At 50.4% G+C, this 22058-nt stretch overlaps 1 protein-coding gene across 2 annotated transcripts in view; it reads left to right on the top strand.

The window, feature by feature from the left end:
* The first annotated feature begins 12078 nt into the window (after positions 1 to 12078).
* The window catches only part of Prkcz (protein kinase C zeta), a 107325-nt gene continuing 97345 nt past the window's right edge, over positions 12079 to 22058 (top strand). The window contains exons 1-4 of one of the 2 annotated variants that reach the window (XM_021159769.1): positions 12079 to 12335; positions 15846 to 15967; positions 16949 to 17038; positions 18714 to 18764. In XM_021159769.1, coding sequence (XP_021015428.1) covers positions 12259 to 12335; positions 15846 to 15967; positions 16949 to 17038; positions 18714 to 18764 — 340 coding nt within the window. In that variant the 5' untranslated portion in view covers positions 12079 to 12258. Of the gene's footprint in view, positions 12336 to 15845; positions 15968 to 16948; positions 17039 to 18713; positions 18765 to 22058 lie in introns of those variants that run through there. The other variant, XM_021159770.2, reaches the window with a different exon arrangement.

The raw sequence follows: 22058 nt of genomic DNA, 5'->3' as shown, positions 1-22058 counted from the left end.
TTTGCTGGGGCTGGAGAGATGGCTCAGTCAGTTAAGAGTACTGACTGCTCTTCCAGAGGTCCTGAGTTCAATTCCCAGCAACCACATGGTGGCCCACAACCATCTGTAATGGGATCTGATGCCCTCTCCTGGTGTGTCTGAAGACAACTACTATGTCATAATAAATAAAATAAATCTTTAAAAAAAAAAGAAAAAAAAGAATCTGTTTGCTAACAGCCAGCTATCAAGGGAAATCAGGACTACTTGACAAATTATAGCCAACAAAACCAACATAACTTGTGAATTTATTAACTATCTATCCAATAAATTCAGACATTGAGGAAAGAGACCAATGTATCTGTCCATCTATGTATCTGACATAGTGGGCTCATAACAGCTCCGTGGTGAGGTTCGGGCTAACCTGGGCTACACAACAAGATCCTGCGTGAGAAATCAAGTCATTTTTTTTTCAGGTATTTTGTGACAACATGTGTTGGGGGCCGGCCAGCAGCCCGCAACATGAACAGTTCCACTGAGATGGCAGCTCCGAGCTGAAAAGAGAGGAAGCTAGATGGAGAGAAAGAAGAAATGAGGCCAAGACAAGCTCATCCTGTTCAAAGCCCCCTTTTACTAGTTCTGACATCCAGTTATAAAGGAAGGGGGAGGGAACCCGATTTCCCGCCAAATAACTCGGGGTCCAGTAGCAGGGTGAACACGTGTGTGGTTCCAAGCAGCAAAGCAACACAGTCCAGCAGTGGGCGTGGCAGAACGAATGAACAGGAAACTCTACCCCTGAGCCGCAGGTTCCAGGCTGGGGGAAGGGAGACTACAAACAGGAAGTTAGCACTTCCCATAAAACCAGGCAATATTGTTATTTCTGCCAGAACCTCTAGAATATTGTCTATCTCTTGCTCCATTCAGTGGATACCGTTCATTTTTATTAATTGGCTCAAGTCTCCCTTTTAAGTGTTAATAGCCTTTGGGAAGACATGCAGAAAGATGGGCTTCTGGCATGGAGCTGGCACCTGGCAGGGCTACCTACTACCCTGGATGAGATGGGATAGCCCCATACCACATGTGAGGAACTCAAGGCCTGGATAGGTTGAGGTAACTCCCAGCCATGTAGCAGGCAGGACCCCAGTCCATCTGGCTCCACACACCAGCTCCTTCTGCCTCTGTCAGATGAGTGCTGTGGCTGTTTATCCTCCTCATTTCCAAGAAGTCTATTAACCCTTTGTTCTGGGACCCTTACCTTCAGCATCCCAATGACACAAGTTCTGTGCAGCCAGCTTGGCTGGGGAGATGGGGGGGGGGACCCTGAGCTCATATGCCTAGGATGGCCCCACAGCTGCCATGCCCTAGGGTTCAAAGGTATATTACTGGGAAGTGTCCACACTGTCCACAAAGCCATGCTGTCAGGGAGAAAGGTCAAGGGCTCCTGCAGGGTCCTGCTTTTAGGAGGCTCCTGACCTTTGTGAGAATTTGATGATCCGCTCTCAGCAGGAAAGCTCAGATGCTTCCAGAGAGAAAGACACCTGGACACAGCCAAGCTGCAAGGGCTGAGTCTGGAGCCTCCCAGCAGAGCAGCAACTCCTCCATCTGCTAGATTGCTGGAGCCAGTGCTGTGCAGCCGGGGCATGCCTCCTTATGTCCTGGCAGGATAGCTCCTGCATGGCCTGTGTGAGTGCCAGGGTCATGTGTGGGGGTCGATCTATGTGTCCAAATGTGCAGCCTTTCATTTCAAAGGCCATGGGCCACTGGTCAAGTGAAGTCTGTGGTAGCTTTGGGCTACTCTTCACTGCTGGCTACAACTACCTCCCAACTGACCATCACAGAAACTGATGACGTGTGCTACAAGATTGTGTGTACTTGCGGGTCTTTCCTTGGGTTTAGCCCCTGAGGAGGAATGATCAGAAAAAGATGTCATGGGTGCTTTCAAGGCTTTGCTGCCTCCCTTAACTTGCTTTCTCTAAAAACAAGTCCCTAGTAGGCAGCTGGAGAGTGATGCTTCTCCCATTCTATAGCCTTACCAGCCCAAAGGACCTACTGGACATTGTCTTGGCTCTCTGTGCTTCTACAGCCTGCTAACCTCACCCAGGAATGATTCACACATATTCTGGGCCTGAATTCAGTGTAGTTGACCACAGGCCCCCCAAGACTACAGAGCTCAGATGGCATAAACCAGTAGGGGGCTCAGGCTGGGGGCTGGGAAACCCTTTACCATCTCCTGTGATTGTTTGAGTTAGTGACTATTTTCATGAGGCTAAAATAGTGCTTGTAGTCCTGGAGCTGTTGCCGTCATTGCCATGGCGACATGGTTCTGGCAGAGCCCCCTCATCCTCCACTGGGTCTTAAGTAACCCCAATCCTTAGGAAGGTGCAGTGGGGCCCAGTCTGTTTGCAGCGGCCTCCAGACTGGTGCAGCACAGTAGCCCAGCTGCCTTTGTGCCCATATGCTCTGACAATGCCCCTAGCCTGTAACTCAGGCTTGGGTCCTGTTCTCAAGCAGGCCCGAGACAGGATCCCCACTCTGTGCTCAGCCAAGGTACAGAGAAAGAAGTGAGTATGTGTGTGTTGTATTGCTGTAGCCTGGAATACCTGCAGGGACCTTGAGCCTTTGCCCTGCTGTTGCAGTCATGTGATCCTGGAACAGGTCCAGTGCCTCTCAGGCCTTAGGCCTGTACCCTGGGAGCACGTGACCAATAAAAAGTATAGAGCCTCGCAGGCATGTGAGGCTTGGGTGGCGATACCTGGTGCAAAGGTAGCCACAACTGTGCCCGGTGCAGGATATAGCCCTAGAGCATGGCCTGGGCCCTCTGCACAGTTTGGCTGGTAAGTGTGTGGAAGCAGCCGAGATGGTTGTCTGTTATTTTTACAGCTCTACTATACTTCTATCTAGCTCCCCTTCTTTCTAGCCTCTTGACCCAACAACCCACAGGTTTTCTTAGCTTTTCTGTCTTTGCTGACCTGGCATTACCCGCATTCAAAATGTCCAGATACAACACAGATACACACAGACACAGAGACACAGACACGCACGCACAGAGGAAGATTATGTCTACACATTCAGGGACATATGTTATAAGGTCTAGTGTCCACAGGTTTTTATTTTCTGGACTGGTGGACTGACTACTCAGAGGGTAAAGACGCTTACCATCAACCTCATCTCCATCCCTAGGTCCCACCCACATGGTAAGAGAATGGATTCCTACAGGTCGTCCTCTGACCTCATGTGCACTGTTACAGGTGTACACACCCCTCTACACACACAATAAATAACAAATAGATAATATTAAAGGATGACATCATTTAATCTAATTTGGAGAGCTGCAAGATCCGCAGGGTTCTTGCTCACCCTTTGACCGGAAACCCCTAAGTTAAGACTTCGCATAGCCATGGTATGTTCATTAGTATAGAACAACTTCCATACTATTAAGGACACATTTTATCTGGGTTTCTCAATTTTTGAACAATGTTTCTCTGTGTCAGATTCCATATTGCATTGGCCTGGTCTCTCCCCAACCCCCATGTTTCCCAGACAGTTTCTCTGTGTGCCAGCCTTAGCTGTCCTAGAACTCACTTTGTAAACCAGGCTGACCTGCAAGTCACAAAGATCGGCTTGTCTCTCTCTGTCTCCCAAACGCCATGGTTAAAAGGTGTGTGCCATCACATCCAGCTCTGACCTATTTTTTTTTTCAACAGGTATTGCTAGTCCTTTTCTAGGTGAGATACACTCAGTACTTGACCTCTTAGGTGTATCACACTGCATCCTGAGAGCTGGGATTTCAGGTGTGCACAGCCATGCCTCGTTTCTGCAGTGCTGGGGGTTGAAGCCTGGCTTTCTACATTCTAGGTACTCTACAGACAGAGCTACATACTCAGAAGAACAGTATTTGTTTTTGGTTTTGATATTAAGCATAAGGTCGTAATTCTTTGCAATAATTTCTGGGAGAGTTTCAATAAAGTAAATTTCCAGGTGACATAGCAAATAAAAGACAAAATACCATTTAAGTCAAAAGAACAAAATTACTTTGTTTCTGTGGGTATTATTGAAAGTTGAACTTAGGACCTCATCATGTTCTACAGAGCCACATTTCCAATCCCACGTTTTTAGTTTTTACTCTGAGTCAGAATCTTATTAAGTTGTCCGGGCTGCCTTGAACCTTCAATAATTCCTTTCTCAGTCTCTTAAACGGGTGGGAATTACAGGCTTGCAGCAAGAAGTCTGTTTTAGCAGTCCAGGTTTAAAAAAAAAAAAAAAAACACCCGAAAAACCAGGGATGATTAGCACAATTAACTGTGTAGCGGAGGGAGGGAGGGATTAGCACTGAAAGAGCAGATGGCTGGATAGACGGAACTGAAGACATAGGCAACATCTTATGGGCCTGGAAGATGAGAAGTAGGATTGTGTGGAGATGCAGACCCAGAGCTCATGTGATGGCGCTAGGGGGGTAGCCAGCCAGAGCTCAAATCACGAGGGAGTAGGGCACAGCACCCCCACCTTCTAAGACAGCACCAGGATCAAAGTAAGGAACAAAGAGCCAAGCCCTCCCTCAGCTGCGTCCCTCCTGTGCCCCCTTCTGGGAATGCTCGGTATTGCGCTTGCCTGTGGAGGACAGGAAGGACCAGGTGGACTGGAATTTCATCTCTATTCACCAGCAGTGTAGGCGAAATGCAAGGTTGAGGCAAAAGTGGCTGAGGACACCTAGGACTTCTGGTGTGTCCCCCAATCTTTTCACCTACTCCGTATCCTCCTTTCCACTGCTTCCACCGCTTTAGCTTTCCCAGAATTCCCTGCTTCTCGGGGTCATAGGCCTCTTGTGAGCCCATCACTTCCTTCCCCTGTAATATGTTGTTAGCTTCCCAAACCAGCCTCTTCCAGAACCTGGTTTCCACATGCAATAGAGTCACCATTTACTTGTTTATTTAGGGGTTGTTTTTTTTGGGGGGGTGCAATGTATCTCCCCTCCTCCCCTTTACCCCCAGAGTTTCTCTGTATATCCCTGGCTGGCCTCTGCCTCCCAAATGCTAGGATTAAAAGCTGCATAGCCCAGGGCTGGAGAGATAGCTCAGAGGTTAAGAGCACTGACTGCTCTTCCAGAGGTCCTGAGTTCAATTCCTAGCAACCACATGGCGACTCACAACCATCTGTAATACGATGCCCTCTTCTGATGTGTCTGAAGACAATGATAGTGTATTCATATACATATATAAGATTTTTAAAAATTAAAAAGCTACATAACCCAATCCTGCCGGCCCTGGCATCTGTTTATGTGTGAGTGTCTTTGTATGTGTGGTGTGCTGATTATTTTTCGGTCGGTTTGAGGTAGCTAGAGCCATTCTGAGAAGGAACCTCAACTGAGAAAACACCCCCATTCAACCGGCCTGTCGGCAAGCCGGTAGAGCATTTTCTTGATCGGTGGTTGTCATAGGTGCCCTTCCCGAGTAGGTGGCCTTGAGGTGTATCGGAAAGCAAACTGAGCAGGCAGAGAGGGTGGGCTAGCACCTACACTGCTTCTGTTTCAGTTCCTCTCCTACGTTCCTGCCTTGGCTCACCTCGAAGGGCTGCAACTCTGGATGATATCTAAGCCAAATAAACTCCTTCCTCCCTCGGTTGCTTTTGGTCATGGTGTTTATCACAATAGGCAGGGAACCAAGCCCTGTGTGCTTAAGTGGGGTTGAGGCAGGGTTTCTCCCTGAATCTACTTAAGTCAGTAAGGCTCAGTGATCCTCCTGCCTCTACCTTCCATTCAGAGTTGGCTTGCAGGTACGTGCCGGACGGACAGCTTGTTACATGGGTGCCACTGAGCCACATCCCCAGCTCCACAGAACTGTCATCTCTATAGGTCTGGGAAACACTGAAAGCAGCGGCCTGTCTCAACTGACATCAGGCTGCACAAGAGAAAAACCCTGGCTTATGGCTGCACAACTTTTGGCACTTACAGGGTATCAAGCAAAGTCTGACGGCTGACTGAATGAGTTCAGTTGATATTGTCACTTCAGTTGGTTTCTCTAAGTCCCACAATCCCTGACAGAGAAAGGAAACATCTGCGGTAGGGTGCCTCCCTCTCTCCGCTGTGTATGCCAAGCAAATGCTCTGGGCCCTTCCTGTAGCAGGTGGGTTCCTGCCAGACCCCACCCGGGTCAGCCTCACATCTGGAAAGGTGAACAATGTTTCCTCTCCCCTATAGGCTCTGAGAAAACCAGATAACAGAGATCTACTGGGAAGTCTGGACTTGGTAGAGCCTCCTGGGGAGGTAGGAGGAGCCCTCACTTAACCCTCTGGGAGCCACTGGCCACTCCTTACCCTTCCCCACACCTGGCAGTATCTACCCTGTCCTTCTGTGATGGCTTGACCCAGCTGTAGACACCTGAGAGTCAATTGAGAAATGCCTCTAGATGACTGGGCTGTAGTCAGGCCTGAAGGACATTTTCTTAACTGGTCACGTGGAAGGGCCTAGCCCGGTGTGGGTGGCACCACCCCTGGACAGGTGGTTCTGGGTAATATAAGCAGTCTGAGCAAGCCAGTACGGCAGCCCTCCACCATGGCCCATCACTCCTGCCTTCAGGTTCCTTCTCTGTTGGGTTCCTGCCCTGACTGCTTTCAATGATTAACTGTTCTATGGAAGTGTAAGAGAAATAAGCCCTCTCCTCCCTTCCGGTCAGTGTTTTATTACAGCAATATAAACTGAAGTAAGACACCATCCACCAGCTGGTCCCAAGAGATCTGAGTGAAGCCGGGCATGTGGGTCCCCACCCACCCAGCTGGGCTTTGGGGAAGGGGCTTCATGGATGGCCTCATCTTCTCAGAAACGGAATCTGTATAAACCCATTTTAAATTTTATCTTCATTTGGAAAACGGTTTGTGTTTGGGAGTATCCAGTGTCTGTGGAAAACTGGGGAACCACAGAAACTTTAGGACGTGGAAAGGATCTGCCTCCAGTGGCCCAGCCAGGTTCCTGTCTGCGGCCCCAACCACCCCATGCTGGGGTCTGCCTCACCTCACAAGTTCTGAGGGTCACCTCCAAACCCTACCCACCAGGGAGGAAGCTCTGGAAACCTGTCTTTCTGCTTCACTGTGACTGGTCTGGTCTGGTCTCCATGTAAGCTGGTGGAAACCCTGCCCTCCCCTTGGTGGACAGAGCCTGAGGTCCTGGAGCTCATGTGGCCCCAGAAATCCCACTCATTACACTGGGTGCCTGGAGAGGCCATGGGAACACCCACCCACTGGTGAACTGGGGGAACAAATCCTGTTGTCTGCTGCCAGGCAACACCCCAACACGGTTCCCAGGGGAAACCTGCAGGTCCCTTCACCCTGGAGCCTCACAGGTTGGGGGTTCTGATTTGGGAGTTACTGCTGTGACCTGCTCCCATAGGCCTGGAGGTTGCTTTGCATTGCAAATTCTGGCCTCAGGAGAGAATGGCCAAAAGGAAGGGTAGTTAGGGGCTGGGGAAGCTCTTAGGACACTGGTTTGAACCATAGGCATACATTTTTTGCAACCTCCTTTTAATAAGGGTTCAACCTCTTCTATAGTCCACCACTCAGTAGAGGTAGTAGAAGAGAAAAGTTGCTAGGATGGGGGGGAAGTGGACCTGTTCAGCAATAGTTCTTTGGGGATGGGTTTGATCCTCTTTGGCAGCAGTTCAGTCCCTTAGCAAACACCAAATATGACTCAGCAGCTGCAGACCAGTCCTCTAGGCAGGCAGACGCCAGGCAGGAACCAGCATCCATAGTTCAGTTCTGAAGAAACCACCAGGCTCGCCAACCAGCCTGAGGCGAGGCTGCAGAGGTGGCAATCTGCCACAGGAACCTACCTCATGAGCAGTTCTTGGGCGGGTTTCTCTCAATGGTGGCGTTATCATAAGCTGAGCCCAACAGCGCTATGTAAGGCTCAACAGCGCTATGTAAGGTGAATCAATACATGCGTGTCCTTAGCAAAGAGTAGCGAGGCCAAGCAAACCAAACCAACGCTCAGTGCTCATCTCCCGCTGTCTGTGAGGTCATATTTATACTCCCTCACCAAGCGTCCTGTCACGTGTCTGCTATATCAAAACACTCATCCCCCTATGCCTGCTTCAGGAAAACAGTCTTTCATGTGTTTGCTTTAGCAAGACATCCTTTCACCTCTGTGCCCCAGCAAAACATTTGACCTACCTTTCCAAATAAACTAGAAGTCTCCACTTCAGTTAACCTTAGCGCTCAGTCCTCTGTTCTACTGGGAGGCTTCAGTACACTGCATGGCTTCTCTCCTAAGGCCCCTCTGGCTGTACATGGTCCAGGACTGGAACCTGAACTCACTGGCCTTTCCCACCCTTGTGGTTTTTTTGAGACAGGGTTTCTCCGTGTAGCTCTAGCTGTCCTGGAACTCACTCTGTAGACCAGGATGGCCTCAAACTCAGAAATCTGCCTGCCTCTGCCTCCCAAGTGCTGGGATTAAAGGTGTGCGCCACCACTGCCTGGCTGCAAAAGATGTTTAATCTTGGTTCCACCCTAAGAAGCTGGTACGGTACACATCCATTTTCCATGAAGAACAACCAATAAACAGTTTGGAACCAAGGGCTGTCTGACTCTTTCATTGAGAACGGCCATGGGGAGCATGGAGCAGGTCTTCACCTACAGAGCCACAGCCTAAGCCTCCTGCAGAAGACCTCTCTGTGCTTTCAGCCACAATCACAGCCAAGCTAAGGACCTTCACTGGTGAGCAAAGCCAGGACTTCCCTCCCCACCCCAAGCCCTGGGCTAGACTCCATCCTCAGCTGGCAGGTCCCCAACTCTGCTCTCAACTCCTTGAGACTCAGGGGAGTCTGAGTGTCCAGGAGTTTGGGAGCCCCTGGTCCCGGCCTCTTTGCAAGCCTGTGGACCCCTGACATTTGTTCCTGACTCTTCTGTGTGGCACCCCATGGATGACCAGGTGCCCAGGGGTCTGGGAATACCAGCTTCAGCTTTCCCACACCTCAGACTGTGTTTTCCCACCCCCAGAGTGGTGTCTCCGGGCTTCCATGAAGCCCAGCACCTGCCCAGCTTGGGATAGGCGTGGTCAGCATTTTACCTCCCCAGCACCCCTTTCCACCAGGTTGCCTAGCCCATTCAAGGCATGCCTTATTCTTCCCAGTATATCAGGAAGTACTGAAAGCTATACACTAAAGGTCAAGATGGCTATAGGGCTAGCTGTAGGATGCCGCATGTAGAGCTGGTCAGGTGGCCAGCACAACTTTCCTAGATCATGATTGCTGGGCGGGTGCAGGAGAGTCACAGTGTACTCCTACTTTGGTGCAAGATAGATGTTCTTCATCGTGTGTGTCCGGGCACCGTGTCACCTTCTGTCCAGTTGCCTTTTAGTGATGGGGGTGGGGACAGACCACTTACATAGACATGAGTGTGTTGGACAGGCATCAGAGAAGGTGCTGCTGAGAGCACAGGCAAAGGTTCCACAGACAGGATATAAGGTCATCCAGGGGGTGGGTGAATGTGGGGGAAGGTAACGGCAGAAAGGAACGAGGTCCCTGGTCCTATGAGCCTATTTGCCATGGTGAAAAACTAGCTTTCACCCAAGAGCAAGGGAAACAACCAAAGGCTTTTAATATATACATTTTTAAAAAAAAGGTTTATTTATTATTATATGTAAGTACACTGTAGCTGTCTTCAGACACACCAGAAGGGGGCATCAGATATTATTATGGGTGGTTGTGAGCCATCATGTGGTTGCTGGGATTTGAACTCAGGACCTTTGGAAGAGCAGTCAGTGCTCTTAACCCATGAGCCATCTCTCCAGCCCAATATATACATTTTTAATTTATGTGTGTGGCCTGCGTCCGGAAGAGGGCCTTGGATCTCCTGGAACTGGGTGCTAGGAATAGAGAACCCTTCTAAAAGGGCAACCCCTACTCTTTACTGTTGGGCCATCTCTCCCATTTCTACCAAAGGCTTTAAAAAAAAAAAAAGATTTATTTATTATTATATCTAAGTACACTGTAGCTGTCTTCAGATGCACCAGAAGAGGGCATCAGATCTCATTACGGATGGTTGTGGGCCACCATGTAGTTGCTGGGATTTGAACTTCGGACCTTCAGAAGAGCAGTCGGTGCTCTTAACCACTGAGCCATCTCTCCAGCTCCCACCAAAGGTTTTTAAACACTAGACTACAACCTCAGCAAGGGCTGACTTGTTTGTTTGTTTTTTTTTAAGAACTTGGACACTGTGTCATGATCCCAGCACAGAGAGGGAGGCTAGGCCAACAAACGGGTCTTAGTGAACTCAAAGGGAAGATGCACTGTAGATTGTGAGGATATGTGGAAACTGTGAGAATGCGCGGGGGGGGGGGTACGTGAGGTCTTGGGGGGCACTCAGTGGAGGGTAGGGAGCCCTTGTCTTTAAAACAAAACAAAACAAACAAACAAACAAACAAAAACAATAAAAAGTAAAATGTAAAGGCTGTGACCAGAGAAAGGTAGACGTAGCTTTGGAGAACAACACCCTGGGTGAATCTGTTGCTGTTAAGGGTTAAGCTGGACATGGTAGAGCACGCCTTTAATCTCGGCATGGGGGTGGGGGTGGGGGAAGACAAGCAGTCTGAGTCTGAGACTAGCCTTGACTACAGAGTGAGTTCCAGGACAGCATGGGATACATAGCTACACAGAGACAGACAAACAGACAAGCAGAAAAGTAAGTAAAAGTCCAAGCAGCACAGCCTAACTCAGGCTGTCATTTTAACCACTTGGAAGACTGTGGCAGGAGGATTAAGGGTTCAGCAGCTACCTTGCAGAGTCTCACAACTTGCTCCAGTTCCAGGGTGAGCCCAGAGCTCTTCTAACCTCTTCAGGGCACTGTACCCAAGAGGTGTGCAAATACACAGGAATACACATGCTGGCAAAACAACAGTCATATACCTAAAATAAAAATAAAACTTTCGTCCATTTCCCAACGCTAAAATAAACAAAAATATGTCTGTGAACTCAGTGTGACACACATCTGGAATCTCAGCACTTAGGAGCCTGGGCGGGTGAGGACAAGGAGTGCTAATAGCCATGATAGAAGTTACAGAGGTGCAGAGAACCAGGTTTGAGTTCAAAGGGTTTTGAAAACTTATCTGAGACACTACTGGGGATTACCGGGTTGGCTACAGCCTCCGTTTCTCTAATATTGGGATTGTAGGCATGCCATTTTTAAAAAAAAAATTATTTTTAAGATTAAAGTGTTTAAAAGCCACTTGAAGCCTGCGGGGGTGGCATATGCCTTTAATCCCAGCACTTGGGAGCGGGAAGAAGGTGGATCTCTGAGGTCAAGGCCAGCCTGGTCTACAGAGAGAGCTCTAGGGCAGCCTGAGCTACTGAGAAAGCCTGTCTCGAAAAACAAAACAAACAAAAAGGCATCTGAAGATGACCAGGTGGCTGCCAACAGGTGTCTTCTAGGGAGAACGCGGGATATAAGATCAGGGCCGCTGCGTCTTTTCGGCCCTCCAGCGTCACCTCAGTGCCTGGCACCAAGAAGAACCAGGCACGCGTGTGGAATGTAAAGCGAAGGGCTAAGAAGACCTTACGATTTTCCAGATCTGTTCGGCGGAGAAGCTAACTGGAGCAGAGGCGGCGAATAAAGACAGGCCCTCCTTGCCGGGGATGAGAGATGCCCCTGAAGTTGGGAGGGCTGGGACCTGAGGGCCAGACCAGCTCGCACTTTGAGAAGTTGCTCAGCTCCTCACAACCTCGGGGACGCTGCGGACAGCTGGAGTTCGTACTCCGAATGTCTGAAAACATCGGACAACCCGCACCTCCAAAAAGTTTGCCCCGCTTTCAGCACAACAGACCCAGCAGACTCAGAAGCACGGGGCGGAGTGGCCTGGCTGTCCCTGGGCTATTCGGGTCGCCGCCCGTTGCCGGGCAAAGCCACTACGTGCGCGCTCCCATTGGCCCAGGGCCGCGCCCGACAGGTAGTTCGTCCTGCACTCTGGTTATTGGGCCGCGGCCGCGCGGCCCCCCGAGGATTGGCCCAGGTGGCGGCCCCGGGGAGCCCTCATTGGCCACAGGTGCCTCCCGCCTCATGGATTGGCCGTCTCGATGGCCAGGTTCCGCCCCCATCCAGTGTGCCCCCAGCTCCGCGCACCGCCCAAGTTCCGCGGAGTTGGCGAGGCGGGTGCCGTCTGTCCCGTGCTGCGCGCTCCCTTCCGCGCGCTCCCTTCCGCGTTCCGCTGTCTGCCCCGCCTGGCAACCCGGCCCTTCTCCGGGGCCGCTAGCCATGGCCGGAGCGCCCTGGAAGCAGCGCTGACGGCGGCTGGCTGAGTGCGCCATGCCCAGCAGGATGGACCCCAAGATGGACCAGAGCGGCGGCCGCGGCCGCGTCCGTCTGAAGGCGCACTACGGCGGGTGAGCGCGCAGCGCGGGACAGCGGGCAAAGCAGGTTGCGCGGCGGTGGAACTTCGGGGCTGTCGGGGTGCTGCGCGCGAGGGAGGCAGGGAGGCGACGACGAGGCGCCCCGGGAGCTGCGGTGGCGCCCTTCAATGTGGCCCGAGGGAAACCTCGAGGGCGGGGCGCGCTCCGCGTTCTCTCTGGGCGCACACAGCAGGCAGGTGTTGTTGCGCTCCTAGCCTTGGTCTCAGTCAGGGACATTAAGGACAAACTTGCATGGTCTAAAAGTTTTTATCAGATTGTGAAAACTTCTGGTGCATTAAAAAAAAAAAAAAAAAAAAAAAAAAAAAACAAACCCAACACACCCAAGATTATTCAAATTGGCCGCTGTTTAAATGTAAGGAAAACCTTTGATCCAGGTATAGGCACGCACAAGAATGCTTGAAGTTGTGGGAACATCAGAGCACATTTTCGCAGCTTTGGTTTTGGGGAACAGAACTTTTTGAAGCTCTCCAGAAAGAATAGTCTTGCCCTGTTTTTTAGGACAGGGATGATGGACTGTTCGTCACATTCCTGGAGGTGGTTTTGGGGGCTGGCCTCGGCCCTTAGCCCTGGATTCCACCTTGTTTTCCGGGAGGGAGAGGGTGGAGTGGGGAGGGGGCCGATAGGGGCATGACAGTGGTTAGTATGGTTGTCCAGGAGCATTGAGTGATGAGAGCGGAGTGATGGTGTTGGTTTTCTGGTGGCTGGTTTGCCCAGGCTGGGTTGGAGAATCCCATAATCTTGCCCCTGAAGGCTTTGACAGCTTCTTCCTTAGGTGCTGTGTGTCCTGGAACCAGCCTGGGTACTCCCAGGTCAAGGGTCGAGGGTCGCTGCTCTTGGGAAGGAGAAAGGGAGTGGAGTGGAATGCTGGTCCTGTGGCTGAACTGGGCTCTCAGCATTCCTAGGAGTTTTACAGAGTGGCCGGTCCCAGCCACAGAGACAAGTGACTGGTCCTTGGAGGTGGTTACTTGCCTGGGTAGAAGGCTTTCTTTTCAGCCTCAGGCCAACTTCTGGTGGTCCTGGATTTGGAGGGTTTCTGGTACAGCCAGAGAAAGAAAGATTTCGGGGGTTGGAGGTGGTGGAGGCAGCCAGCCTCACCCAAAGATGTCAGGTCTGCAGCCCTGACTCTGGCCTGGAGTGCCCTGCCAAAAGGGAACGCTTAGCTGTGTCCTCTGGCTTGCCGATTCTGTAGTGAGCCTGCTAAAGCGGACAGACTCTCTTCTGCCTGGAAGCCCCTAAGCTAAAAGCCCTCAGGGGAGGGAATCCACCCTCCCCTTAGGGTGGGTTTAGCGCACACCTTAGGGTCAGGCTCACCTTGGACAGTTCCCCCAGTCCTGGACTTGTCAGTCTTGCCTACCCCTCCCTCCCTTTTGCCCCTGGGGAGCACTTTGGTTACTGGCAGTGTAATTCAACCTGTTGACTCCAGTTTCCTCAACTGACAAGAGCGACGCCCCCCTTCCTCTTCCTTCCCCTCTCCCTTTCTCCACCCCTTCCTGCACTCTCCCGTTTCTCCCCACTTCTCCACACCACTGCACCCCTTCTGTACCCCCCTCTTCTTTCATCTCCCCCTGGAAGAGTCTCCTCCACAGCCTTCCTCCCCACTTATTCTGAAATCTGCCAACTGGGTTCCTCTCCAGAGCTTGAGCCCCGGGCAGTGATATGAGAAATGCAGAGATACTCTCTCAGCTGTGAAAGTTGTGGATTGGGGAAGATGTTCTTTCTGTCCAGGAAGGCAGTGTCTTGGAGGCTCAGGGTTAGACACTGCCTTAGCAGAGGTGACAACGTTGAGAGTCAAAGATACAGCCCTGTCTTTAGACAATGGTGGCCATTTGTCCTCTGGTTGTTCCTCGGATCCTCTGAGGCTTGAGAGGAGTGCTGCCACCAGTGGTCACCTATATTTGAGGAGTCAGGCCACTCTGTGTTCTCAGGGGATTACAGGAGAGTTTGACATTCAAAGCTGAGGTGCCTGCTTTTCTGAAAATCCAGACAGCACAGAGGGTGGGTCTTCCCTCCTGTTGAGGCTCGTGTTACAAACTTTCAAGTTGGAGGACCTGCTGAGGTCCTTGAAGATGCAAGAGTCAGTCAGGGATGGGTGGTCCATCTGACTTCAGTGAGGCGGGGTTGCTTAGAGCTGTGGTATAAAGAGAGCTCTCCAAAGACTGCTTGGCTGAGGGGGCATTTGACCAGGGTGCACCTCTTAAGGTCTACTTGTCCCCTGGGCACTGGAGGCTGTAAGTGGAGGATGGTGTCTAGGGGTTCAGAAAGAGGTCTAAGAAAGGGATGTCAGCCCTGAGTTCCTGAGTTTCCCAGTTGGAAGTCTGGCCAATGCTGAGTATGTTGGGCAGCCTGGACACTATGCCAGGGTGACCCCAGTTGACAGAGGCCTGGGAATGGGGCTTGGTCTGTGGAGTCTGTGCTTTGGACATCTCTGTGCCTCAGTTGTTATCTGCCATGATTCTGTGGGAGTAGGAGCAGGATCTGTTTCTGTCACAAGTGGGGGACCTGGGCAGGTGCTAGCCGGCTGGACTTGGTAGAAAAAGGGGGCATCTGGGGACATCTATCCCTGACTCTAAGTGAGATCCATGGGCCAGCAGGTCCCAGAAGGTCTGGCTGGTGTTGAGGGCTAGGTAGGTGCTGGATCCTTTTGCTCTGAATTTTGTCAGTAGACAGTGTCTTTGTTTATAGACACTTGTGTGACCCAGTTTAGATAGCCCAGTGGGGAAGCCAGGGGATCAACAGGAGCCTCAGCCAGTATTTCTGTTTCAGAGATTTTCAGATTTCCTTTCTTAAGCCCTTTTTCCCCATGAATGTCAGGCATGAGTTGATTTTCACTGAAGCTTCGGTGAGGGTGTGGTTCCTGCTTAGCTTCCATGGGAACGGGTTGCCTCTGCCCTTCCCTATAAGGAATACAGGGGAGCAACATCCCCACTTCTCATTTTCCTCCTCCAGAGCATGTCTCTGAGCCATCTCCTACTACAGAGGTTTAAGTCCCATCTGAGAATGAAAAGATAAGAGGCAGTAGCATTCTGAGATTTGATTTCCCAAGAAATAGGCCTTTCAGAACTTTTGCTGCTGCACTAGGGAAGAGATGCCCAAGAACTGCTTTGATTAATTGCTTTGATTAATTGTTCGTTTCTCTGGGTAACATGCTCTGGTTTTCACCTTTTGGGAAAAGACTTGACTTTGGAGTTTTACCTTAAATGAAGGTAATGGATTCGTGTCTGCATCTGGGGTTCTCCTGCCTAGTAGGTGTGGTTGCTGACCTCCACTAGGGGGAGCCTTCTGTCATGTTGACTTGGTTCTCTGGTGTCATGGGGTCGTTTTTAAAAACTGGTCAATGGTTCTATCTTGTGTTGGGGGAGGGCATTCATTGTCTTGGGGAGGAGATTTTCATCTCATGTATCTAATTGGCAACTTGGCTAAGCAGTGTTTGGTCACATTTAGATACGATCCTGCTGACAGATATCTCTGTCCTCTTTGTCCCAGGGACATCCTGATTACCAGCGTGGATGCCATGACAACATTCAAGGACCTCTGTGAGGAAGTGCGAGACATGTGTGGCCTGCACCAGCAGCACCCACTCACCCTCAAGTGGGTGGACAGTGAAGGTAGCCTCGGTCTTGGGATGGTCGGTCTCGGGATGATCGGTCTGAGCTCCCCTGGGCTTTGTATGGATGAACTTGTTAGAACCAACCATTACTCAGTAGGGGCCGCTGCAAATGGGCAAATAGGGACAGTACAGACTGGGCAGCACTAAAAGAGGGGAGTGTTCCTGCTATGTGGGGACCTCTGGTCTCAGCTGAGGGGAAAAAGCTTAGGGCATCTCCTGGCTCCCACCCTGACTCCTTACCTGACTTTCCTGTGTCCTGGGGTTTAAGAAGGACTAGCTGCGTAGAAGAACCAGGAGGTTAAATCTAGTCCTGAGGCATCTGCTCCCTGCCTTTGGTTTATCTCCTCTCTCCTTTCTTCTCTCTTTCCCTTTGTATTTCCTTTCTCCCTCCTTCTTCTCTCTCCTGTCTCTTTCTCCACTTCCCTTTCTCCTTCCTTCCTTCTTCTCTCTTCTCTCATTCCTTTCTGTTCCCCCCACTTCCCCCTTTCTCTTTCCCACATCCAGACCCATCAGTAACTCGGATGGGCTGGGGCAGGGGGAAATAGTCTGACTACAGCCATCAGTCAGAGACACCGGAGCAGACAGAGCTTGTAGCAAGCACATGGCCTCTCCTGTTTCAGCAGAACTCTTGGTACATAGGGCTGGGTTTGTGCAGCTCTGTGTCCATCAAGACTAGGGAAACCTCTTCCTTAGCCTAGGCCATCTCGGAGGAGGTTCCAGGTCTTACTTGCTGCCCCTCAAGCTCTAAGAGCTCCCAAGGCTGTGAGTGAACCTGACTTCCTTCCAGGCTCGACAGGTTCTTACAAGGCAGGTCCCATGAGGGAAAAATCTGTTCTGGAATCTCTGTGTCGACTGTGAACGATGAGACTTTGCCCACCCAAACTTCTGTCTGTACCGCTGAGTGAGCACTGGTACTGAGTAGCTCAGAACCTCTTCACCTTCTGTGGCCTCATTGGTACCTCTTGCCTCCGCCCCCTAGGTGACCCTTGTACTGTGTCCTCACAGATGGAGTTGGAGGAGGCCTTCCGCCTGGCCTGTCAGGGCAGGGACGAAGTGCTCATCATTCATGGTGAGTGAGCGATCTGGGGCGGGCTTCTCTTTTGCCCACTTGGTCTGTCGAGAGAAAAGCCCTGCCTTATTTATTTGGTTTGCACTTCCTAATCACAGTCCATCACTGAGGGAAGCCAAGGCAGGAACTCAAGCAGGGAAGGAACCTAGAGAGGCAAGAGCCGAAACAGAGATACCTGCCCAGGGGTGGCACTGCTCAGGGGTGACATCGCCCACAGTGGACTGGGTCTTCCTACATCAGTCATTGATCTAGACAGTGTCCCACAGACTTGCATAAGGGCCAGTCTGATGGAGGTATTTTCTCAGTTGAAGTTCCCCTTTCTCAGACAACCCTGGCTTGTGTAGAGTGTACCAAACAAGAACTGAAGGGCTCTCTAATGATTGGAAGCCACCTGGAGGCTGGCAGTATAAGATCTAATAACGCTCTTATGTGCTTGTAAAAGTAAATTTATGGGACCAGAGAGACGGCTCAGTGGTTAAGAACACTTGTTCTTGTATAGGACCTGAGATCTGCTTTGAGCACCCACGTGTTGGCTAACACACGGCCGTCTGTAAGTGCAGTCCCTGAGGGATCCAGTGCCTCTTCTGACCTCTGCAGGCTCCCTCATGCATGTGGTGCACGTTTATACATTGAATCAGAGGCGTACACACACAGACACATAAAAATACATTTTTAAGAGTAAATTTGCTTAACTAGAAATGGGTTGCTCTACTTATTTACTGTATACATACACATGTGTGCACGTATGTCCACGCGTGTAAACTCGGGCCACGATCTATCAGGCTTGATGGTAGATGCCTTTACACATTGACCTTGTGGCACAGGCTTGTAATCCTATTTCTTGAGAAGTGGTAATAGGAAGATTGAGAAACTTCTAGAAAAACTTATGCTATAGAATCAGTGACAGCCAGCCCAGACCTTGTTTTGAAATAAAAAGTAAAAAAGGGCGGGGCTATGGATCCTATAATTCAACGGAAGAGAGCCTACTTAGCATTTTCAAGGCCCTGGGTTTAACTCTTAGTGCTGCTTTTTAAAATTAAGTTTTCAAGATAATGGCTGTCCTTTCTTTCTTCTTTTTTTTTTTTTTTTTGGTTTTTCGAGACAAGATTTCTCTGTGTAGCTTTGGCTGTCTTGGAACTCACTCTGTAGACCAGGCTGGCCTCGAACTCAGAGATCCTCCTGCCTCTGCCTTCCAAGTGTTGGGATTAAAGGCTTATGAGAACTGCTAGCTTCCCTTTAATGGCCCTGCTTTTTTTTCTTTTTCTTTATTAAATTACCTATTTACATTCTAAATGTTTCCCCCATTTCCAGTGCCCCCTCCCAGAGTTCTTCCCACACACATGTGCACACACATGGGGTTTGACAGGGAGAAATGGTTGGGCTTTGAGTTTCTGCTGGGGAATGTCTTCCAGGGCCCTCAGCTGGGTGGTGGTAGCACTTGCCTTTAAAATCTCAGAACTCTGGAGCCAGAGGCAGGCGAATCTCTGTGAGTTTGAAGCCAGACAGGGCTGTTACACAGAGAAACCCTGCCACTGCCTCGAAGAAAGAAGAAACAAAGAACAGATCCTTGTGGGGTCCGGGAGAACTTTGATCTGACTCAGGATGTTTCTTCCTGAGGCACGGGGTTAATGACACACTGACCGCTGACCTTATCGTGTCCTTTCTTTTTATCCAGTTTTCCCGAGCATCCCAGAACAGCCGGGCATGCCTTGTCCTGGAGAAGACAGTGAGTGTTCAATTAAAAACTTATTTGTCTTACCTTATGTATATGGGTGTTTTGCCTGTATGTGTGTCTGTGTATCACATGAACACCTGGTGCATGCAGAGGCCAGAAGATGACATCTGATCCCCCGAAACTGGAATTACAGTTACCAGCCGCCACATGGGTACTGGGAATTAAACCCAGGTACTCTGCATGAGCAGCCGGTGCTCTTAACCACTGAGCTGTCCTAGCCTGGGTGCTCCAGTTTTAAATTTCCTCCTAACCTGTGCCATGTGTTACAGGTAGAACTGCTGTCCACTATGTCAGGGCAGTAAGTGGGTGCTGTGTGTGAAGTGGGGGCCTTGAAACCTCGAGTCATTCACCCCAGTGAGGACTCTTAACCTCAACGTGAGCAGCGCCGTAACCTCAAGATCCCTTTTCACTCGGCCTGGCTTCCGCGCCGTTTCCGTGGCTATGATGTGGCTGACTGGGGCTTTGTGGGCAGTTGGGGGGGGGGGGTGAGGGAAGGAGGCATGGTTGGCTCGGTTCTTAGGTGGCAGAGTAGAAGATCCACAGAGTGTCCTGGTTTATCCCAGGGGGAAAATGCTCAGGCCAGAACAGCTGGACATTACATCTATGCATCTGTAGCACTACACCTGCCCCAGTGAAGACCACCTCGGGTCCAGCCTTCTTGTTCTCTTCCTGCCTTGTCCCTTTGGGCCAGTCGGTAGGGGATGAGGAAAGCAGGTCTCAGGAGTGGTGGCATCTGAGGTGAGCTTATCTTTGCCTCCAATTGTGTCCTGGAGGCCATGCTTAGGTGTTAAGAGGTAGAAGGCTCCTGGGGGTGACAACTTTTGGCTTACCTGGTTAGTGAAGAAGTACCTGAAGTTGTACAACCCAGTGTGATTAGAGGCAGGTGGTTGGTCCATGTATTTTGTCTCCAGTGGGATGGGGAACCAGCCCGTGGTCATAGGGTAGGAAGGCCAAGGGAGAATATCAATATGGTGTGTTTGTGCCCATATGGGGGTGTTCCATGAAGAACTGTGTGGTGTGGAACCTGGTGTTAACTCTAGGGTGTCCATGTCCCATGGAGGGGCAGGCCTCTGTCATCTTTTATGAGTATGTAAAACAATAAAGTAAGGCAGAGGCTGGCAGGATGGCTCAGCTCTTGCCCCATGATGTGAGTTCAATCCCTGGGACCCATGTAAAAGCAGGAGACAGCCAGCTCTACAGTTATACTCTGATCTCCATACACATGAGTACCTGTGCTCACACACCTCAGACATATATATATATATATATATATATACTGCTTGTGGACGTTGTACATCGTGGTGCGGAGCCTAGTGCGCACCACGATGTACAACGTCCACAAGCAGTACACTTCCAAATATATATATATACATGCTCACACAGTGATAATAAAGTTTAAAAAAAAAGAACAATGTAAGGCATTTGAAGAGGGAAGATGAGGTCATCCTCTCTGTCTCACTTATTATTTTCACGCTGATGTTCAGCACCCTAGCTTGGTAGCCCCCCTGACCCCCCCACCTGCTTCCTGTCTTGGTGGGTTTGTGGGTTACAAGTGGTGTCTGTCTGCCACCTGAATGGCTTTTTGGCTGTGGTGACAAGATTGTGTGCATATCTTCTACCGTGTATTATTGGGAGAGTCTCCAGGAAGCTCCTGTGATCACAGGGCAAGAGGCTCAAGGTGTTTGTGGTCTGTCTCAGCCCTGCCCCAGGGGTACAAGCCCGTTGACTTCCTGTTTGTGTGTGCATGCTGTAGGGAGGGTGCCTTGAGTTGGTGGGGTTGTCTTGTCTTGTCATTAGGTATTTCTATTGAAGAGTTGAAGTTGGGTGTGACAGGGTGGGTCCCTACTGCCCTGTGGGCATGCACAGACTGTAGCTGAGCCTTAAAGGCTAAACTGCTCACATGAGAAGATTGCTGGTGTGGCTCAGTCTCAGATAGACACTCAATTTTGTCCCAACATGCCATAGAACCTTTGCTGAGATCAGAAACTGAGCACCACAGATCTGTAGATGATTGACAGGCCAGGATCTCGCTTATGGACCACCCTGTGTCGAGTCCCTCTTGACCAGCAAGCAAGACGCAACCACAGGTTCTTCTTAAAGCAGTTTACTCAGGCAGCTACTCTTTTACAAAATCCCCTTCCAATTCCCCCGAGCCTCTCTGGGTATATCCACTTTGTTTTTTCCCACTCAAGCCACAACCACGCCCCCACCAATCACCACAGGTCACAGCACCTCACCAGGCAGGTTTGCTCAGCCAATCAGGGATTAGGGGCGTGCCATCCACCAAATATGGGCTTGTTTACTACCTGGAACAGACTTCCATCTGTCCGCTGGCCAGGGAGTCCAGAATGGCTCCCCACAACCCTACCCTGGCTGGATGTTACACTAGGATATGGAAAGGCTTCTATTCCTCTGGAGCATGGAGTGTGTGCTCTAGCACAGGGTCCCTCAGGATTTGCATATTGGCATTCTATTACACTTCCCACTTGATCCTTGTACCCATCTCTGACACAGGAACCCCCTGTTCTGGTTGACCAGGGTAAGTGTGTGACTTTGCTGCCTGCAAGGTTGTGTTCATAGTTTTGCTGAGGGTCAGCCTGGTAGGATGTAAATGACAAGGGTGAATGTCCTTGGGCTTTCCTAGGACAGTGTGAGGTGGAGGGATGGATACATGAGTGAACCATAGACAGAGGTGGATACAATTTTGCAAACTTTGCAGGACCTGGTTGACTTGGAGCATGCCACATTGTATCTCAGCAGATCACCTTTCAACCCCCTTAACTCTTGGGGCTAGTCAAACTCTAATCTGCTTCTAAGCTAACTCTCTTAATTGTAAAGTGCTTAGTTAACATTCACTACTTGGAAGCAAGCAGCATTAGAGTTGTACCCACTGCTTAGCTGCCACCACCTTTATCCCATCCCACACTTCAGCAGCCATAGTGTGGCATCCCCGCCCCCACCCCACCAACTCCCTTCTCCTTCATTCTGTCTGTCTTAGGGTTTTACTGCTGTGAACAGACACCATGACCAATGCAAGTCTTATAAAGGACAACATTTAATTGAGGCTAGCTTACAGGTTCAGAGGTTCATTCCATTATCATCAAGGTGGGAACATGACAGCATCCAGGCAGACATGGTACAGGAGGACCTGAGAGTCCTACATCTTCATCTGAAGGCTGCTAGCTGAATACTCACTTGCAGGTAGCTAGGACTAGGGTATTAAATCCCATACCCACAGTGACACACCTACTCCAACAAGGCCACACCTCCTAATACTGCCACTCC

Source organism: Mus caroli, chromosome 4 (genome assembly GCF_900094665.2).
Source record: "Mus caroli chromosome 4, CAROLI_EIJ_v1.1, whole genome shotgun sequence".
Taxonomy (NCBI): Eukaryota; Metazoa; Chordata; class Mammalia; order Rodentia; family Muridae; genus Mus; species Mus caroli.
Note: the sequence above shows the minus strand (reverse complement) of the source record. Positions and strands in the feature narration are given on the sequence as shown.